Source organism: Cannabis sativa, chromosome 9 (genome assembly GCF_029168945.1).
Source record: "Cannabis sativa cultivar Pink pepper isolate KNU-18-1 chromosome 9, ASM2916894v1, whole genome shotgun sequence".
NCBI lineage: Eukaryota > Viridiplantae > Streptophyta > Magnoliopsida > Rosales > Cannabaceae > Cannabis > Cannabis sativa.
This window is the reverse complement of record NC_083609.1, coordinates 35,765,720-35,771,887: the sequence shown is the minus strand read 5'-3', so window position 1 is coordinate 35,771,887 and position 6,168 is coordinate 35,765,720. Positions and strand designations below refer to the sequence as shown.

Below are 6,168 nucleotides of genomic sequence, written 5' to 3'. Positions count from 1 at the left end.
AATATTACACATCAATATTATAAGCATAATACACATAATAATATAATATTAAAAACAATAAAATAACTATAGAAAGAAATCTTAATTGTAAATTTATGAAAACAATAAAATATTGCATGAGTTTTGTTACTTACTTATTGTAAGTTTTAAAAAAAACTAATAGAAAGATATATTACGATACTACACCTAATTAGCATCATCTTGAACCAACCTTGGGTCTGTTATTTTTCTGTTGTAGCAGCCCAGTTAGTTATTTCTCTAACTAACTCAAGTCCCTATCTATATATATTATCTTCCTCATTTATATTGTAATTATCAGATACTATTCAGAATAATAAAGCATTTTCAAAGCTTTTCTCTCCTACTCTGTTTTCACTCATATGGCATCATCAGAAATTCAAGCCACTTTTTCAATTGTGAGACCCACCACTCGTTCTCAAGATGGCATTCCCCCATCCACGTCTGAGAACCACCAATCAGAGTCCAATCCCGATACTGCTTCTGCACCACCATTCGTAGATACCTCTATTGCACCTCGACAAAATCCCAATCCAAGAACACGAATCTAGAATGAACAAGACAATCTTGCACCAGCTCATTCGTCCCCTGATCCAGTTGCTGACATTCCTCAACCCCCTGTTCATACTCGTCGTTCATCACTAGTCGACAGATTGGCTCACGAAGATGTCTCAAGTCCTTTCTTCCTCAGCACCGCAGATCATCCTGGCTTGGTCTTGGTTTCCACCATTCTTAATAGAGCTAATTACCAGTCTTGGAAAAAAGAAATTACAATGGCCCTCACTGCAAAAGAACAAGTCCGTGTTCATTGACGACTATCTTCCTGGACCTGCTAATTGTAATCCCCTTCTCCATTCTTAAATTCGTTGCAATAACAAGGTCATGTCTTGGCTTGTAAATTCTGTTTCGTCTGTGATAGCACAAAGTATTATGTACTTTGATCTTGCCACAGATTTGTGGCATGATTTGCAAGAAAGATTCAATGAGGGCAGTGGACCTCGAATCTTTCAGCTTCAAACACAATTAACACGTCTCCAACAAGGTGATCAGTCCGTCACCTCATACTTTTCCATGCTCAAATCCATCTGGGATAAGCTAAGAGAACTCCAACCAAACACCACTTGCACCTGTGGTGCCATGAAATTGTTTTTGGAATATTACAATCAAAACCAAGTCTTGCAGTTTTTTACTAGCTTGAATGAGTCCTATGCATCCGTTCGTGCTCAAATTCTTTTCAATGAACCCATTCCTAATCTTTCACGGGTGTTTGCTATGATTGTTAAAGAAGAGAGGCAACACACTCTTGGTTCTTTAGATGCTTCATCTCTGGCAGCATCAGCTCGATCATCTTCCAATAACCCTCCCCCAAGATCCAAGAAGCCGAGGCCCTCTTGTACCAATTGTGGCACACCTGGCCATTACGTGGATAAGTGTTATTTTATCCACGAAATTCCTCCAGGGAATGGTGATAAAAAGAAACCAGACAAATCCAAACCAGCTGCAAATCAAGCCAGCAGCAGTTCGGATGTGATTCTTAGCACTTCAACTCATACAGATCTGTCTCCCCAGTGCTAACACCTTATTTCTCTTCTCAGCCAACACTTGAGCCAAGCCACTTCTCGTGATGATACAAACAAAATCCCTACTGCATCTAACATGGCTGGTAAGCATTTTTCTTCTCAACCTTTTACTTCGATCATTGACAGTGGGGCCACACATCATATGTGTGCCACCAGATCTAGCTTTCTATCTTTCTCTAACAATGCTTTTCCTCAATTCGTTGTGTTACCTAATGGAATTAATATACCTGTCGAAGGCATTCGAACTATCCAAATAAACAAACACATTATTCTTCACAATATTTTGTTTGTTCTCACATTTCACATACACCTCTTTTCAATCAATGCATTCCTTGAAAACAATTTTAATATAGTTGTGTTTTCCCATAATTCTTGTTCAATATAGGCTCTTTCTCCGAGCATGGTGATTCAGACAGCTAAAAGACTCAGGAAATTCTATGTTCTACATCAAGAGTTCAGCCCTATAGTTCAGTCTAGTTGTTCTTTTTCTTTACATAAAATAATGTAGACCAATGGCATACACGCCTTCGCCATCCTTCAATGCATGTCTCTAATACATTCAATAAAAAAATCAATTTTAGTTTTTCCATTCCAGCAAATCAATATTGTCTGTTTGCCATCCTGCAAAACAAAGAAAATCACTATTCATATCCAATAATAATTTTGCTAAAAATGCCTTTGATCTAATCTATTTGGACATTTGGAGACCCTTCCATGTCACTAGCATAGAAGGATATATGTATTTTCTCACTATTGTGGATGATGCATCTTGATTCATTTGGACATATGCTTAAGGCTAAAGTTGATGTCCACAATGTCATTCCCATGTTTTACAACATGGTTTGCACACAATACTCTACACCAATTAAATCCATTTGATCTTACAATGCTAAGGAACTTGCCATGTTATCATTCTATGCCTCTAAGGGTATAACTCACTATCATTCGTGTGTTGAACGTCCACAACAAAATTCTATTGTCGAACAAAAATACCAACACATACTTAACATTGGAAGAACCTTATGCTTTCAGTCACATTTACCTCTTGTATATTGGGCATACCTAATTACCACTGCCACCTACTTGATGAATAGAACACCTTCTGCTCTATTTCATGGCAGCACATCTTATGAAAAACTACACTTAAAACCCCCAATTATGACCATCTCAGGAGCTTCAAGTGTCTTGCATATGCCTCTACATTTACATCTACTAGGCATAAATTTTCCCCAAGAAGTCGTGCATCAATCTTTATTGGATATCCACATGGGATGAAGGCTTACACCCTTCTTGACAATTGAACAAAACAAATATATCATTCCTGAGATGTCATTTCCATGAACATATCTTTCCTTTTCTTGGCCAAGGTTCAAGCAATGACATAAATCTGCTTTTCCAGCTGCATTGCATACCTGCCCACAATCACATTACTACGAATTTACACACCAACACCACACAGGGAACACAATCTCAACTTCCCACACTTCCTGAACCCACACAAGCAGCTCTAGTTGAGCCTCACTCAACAACAAATGGCACTACTTTCACACTAGATGCACCTACTACAACTAGTGTTCACTACTACAAAATTCACTATTCACGTCTATTTTTAAGTGTCACTTAAAGAATTTACGTCGGTTTATAAAACCGACGTATATACCGTAGACGCAAATAGTTTTTTATTAGCGTCATTTTCAAAATGACGCAAAAAAACATTTTCGACATTTATAAACCGACGCTAAATACTTACTTTTCTGTTTTGTTTTTAGCGTCGGTTAAAAAATGACGTTAAATGTTTCATGGCATTTTAAAACTGTCACAAAAAACTTATTCCGTCGGTTTAAAAATGTCATATCAATTTTATTAACTAATCACATAATACCAAAATTGCATTCTACATCTTGAAAACCTTAAAATCAAAGATAATGAGCTAATAAAAAATTAGATTAAGCAAATTATTTAGTTTATATTCAGTTATTTCTGTTTCTTTTTTGTTTGAGCTCTTTTCCCAATCATATTTCTCATATTCAAAAAATTTACATGTACCAAGGGATCCAAAAGGATATGGAAAAGTATCACCAAGGTTATGATCAAAATACTTTAGCTATTAGATAAAGCAATAGTTGACTTTTCTCTTTCTCAAGACTCGTGATTGTAGTTAAAGATGGCTAATTCAATTTTATATATATGTATATACCATGGTTTGATTAATACAAGAAGCTCTAAATCTTTTGTGGAGGGCTATCAAACAAACCTCTAAGGCTTCATCCAGTAATTGCTTAAAACCCTCTATTGCAGCCTTCTGAGCATCTCTTTTTTCCTTGCGTTCCTCCTCCACACGTGTTTTAGCAAAGTGCTCAAACAAGGATCTCCTAGTGGAGTAGCTTGGAATAGCCTGCAATGAGACCCAAAATCAGTCTCCCTCATTTTATAAATTATAAGATGTCAATTTTAAAATAAAACTTAGAAACACTATCCGAAGAAAATAAAGAATGGAAAAATATTCACTTGGTGGGTGGGAGCTAATAAGTAATAATTAACTATATATACTAGACTAACAAACATCAAAGTTGAAAAACAGTTATGACTTCATGTTATTTTAGTTCCTCTTAATTATCGGACAGTGCATTATATATTTTAGTCTATGGGCACCTAAAGTGCTAAAGCTGCTAATACTGCCTTCTAGTTTTTTTTAACTAATATCGCCTAAGCCTACAACATTTTGAGACCAAGAAGGAATAACAATTACTACATGATTGACTATTTGAGCAATTCAGAAAGCACATTGTAATATTTTAGTTTAGCAAACCTTAAATCGGGGATCAAAAACAATCTTCGAAAGTTTCTTATCCCATTTTGAGAAAGGTGCCACGTCTCGTAACCTCGTTTGGAATCTGCTAGCTACTTACCTGATTGTGGAAAAAATATCAAACAAATTAGTATTGAGGCTTACGAACAAATTTTCTCTACAGTGATACTATAACAAAAGTAAACACTTTACACTATTAAAGGTTTAGCAAGAAGAAAACTGTGACAAACCAACCACCATTTTTCTGTAACCAAAATTTAAAGATAATAAAGTTGAGAATATAATTATACAACTAAAGCCATGACATGTGAAGGAAAGATTTTTTGGAGATTAAATAACTATATACCAAGACAACAAATAATTATTCAAACTCTATAGTTCTACATATATAAAAAAAAAAAATATATTTTGACACAAAGACAAGGTTATATAGTATATTACCTTTTCAATTTAAGAAGGAACCCATTTACCCTAAGTGATCAAATCTTAAAAAAAAATCGTAGCATCTAAGTGGATAAAAGAAAAACAAAAGGGACGAGGTAAAAACCTTTGCACTTGTTTTCCATGCTTCTATAATTTCAGGAGAGAGTTGATGTATCTGATCATAAGATTCAGCAGCCCTTTTATAGTCTTTAAGTTCAAGATAAAGTGATGCACAATGCAATCTTAATTGAATGTCTTTAGGGTCTGCTGTAATTTCTTTAGAATGACAATAATTTGCTTGATCAATATCTCCTCTTTCTCTGAAATTGATAACAAATAAAAAGTAAGTTTTGTTCAGATAATTTGTCAACTTATAATCTTTTTCATGGAATAATAAATAGAAAAAACACATTAGCTAGAGTGAGAAAAAAATATTACAAAAAAATAATGATCCTAGATCAAAAACTTGAATATGGAGCTTAAATAATTAATTTAAACAAATTTTTAACCCCCTCTGTAAGTGGACACGTCTTTCCTTCCTCTCATATCAAATGCAACAAGGTAAATAGTAAATCTATTCTTTAATTTCCTTGCTAGATTATCTATCAATATATTCCTATATCCTCTCTTCTTCCCCAAATTAATAGACACAATATCTTTCATAAATTTCTTAGGATGACACTGAAGATAAATCGATTCAGTAAAAAGTCCAACTCTTCCTATTCATAACTATTTGAAAATCACTATCTCTCTAGCCATAAATCACAAACACAACATATATCACTCTGTTCAAGCCAACTCATTGTTTAGTACTCTACTCTGTAAATAAAATAATAAATAAACTCGTGACAGGAAAGCACAAGTTGAAATCAGTCCCAATAAATTCAGTTCCCTTTATAAAAATTGCTACACTCCCACCACAATAAAACTATCAGACAGAGTTATGGAAATCTACCATATGCGTGGATGAACTCATCATATGGACATACAAATATACCACAAAGAAAAAAGGTAATATCAAAGAATGCTATCAACAACAACAAAACCTTACATTGACCAATAAACAAGCATTTTCTAGGGGGATGAATCTTTGGACATTAAATATGCAGCAAGCAAGTAGAAACCGAAGGCTCTCTTCTTATCACCCAATGCATCATGGGCAAGTCCTAGTGTGTGATATGCATCGGGCGTAACTGGTGCTCGTAAAACAACCTGATGCAACACGTATATAGCCTCGCAAAGTGTATGTGAAATACCTTAGCAAGGAAAAAATAAACTACAATTCAGCTAAAAAAATTGCATTACACATACCTTTTTCAACAGAAAAAGAAAATTCAA

The 6,168-nt window shown here is 34.6% G+C and overlaps 1 protein-coding gene across 1 annotated transcript; it reads left to right on the top strand.

The window, feature by feature from the left end:
• The first annotated feature begins 380 nt into the window (after window positions 1-380).
• Window positions 381-1,593, top strand: LOC115723869 (uncharacterized). Its single transcript, XM_061104861.1, has 3 exons — window positions 381-515; window positions 570-815; window positions 898-1,593. Exons 1-3 carry the CDS (start codon window positions 381-383, stop codon window positions 1,591-1,593), a joined length of 1,077 nt encoding a protein of 358 aa, XP_060960844.1.
• The last annotated feature ends 4,575 nt before the right edge of the window (window positions 1,594-6,168 follow it).

Excerpts from the sequence above, each read along its gene's own strand:
- LOC115723869 (XM_061104861.1), top strand. The coding sequence starts at position 381 with ATGGCATCATCAGAAATTCAAGCCACTTTTTCAATTGTGAGACCCACC. Across the intron at positions 516-569 it reads CTGCTTCTGCACCACCATTC|AATGAACAAGACAATCTTGC; the intron begins GTAGATACCTCT and ends ACACGAATCTAG. Across the intron at positions 816-897 it reads CCCTCACTGCAAAAGAACAA|GTCATGTCTTGGCTTGTAAA; the intron begins GTCCGTGTTCAT and ends TGCAATAACAAG.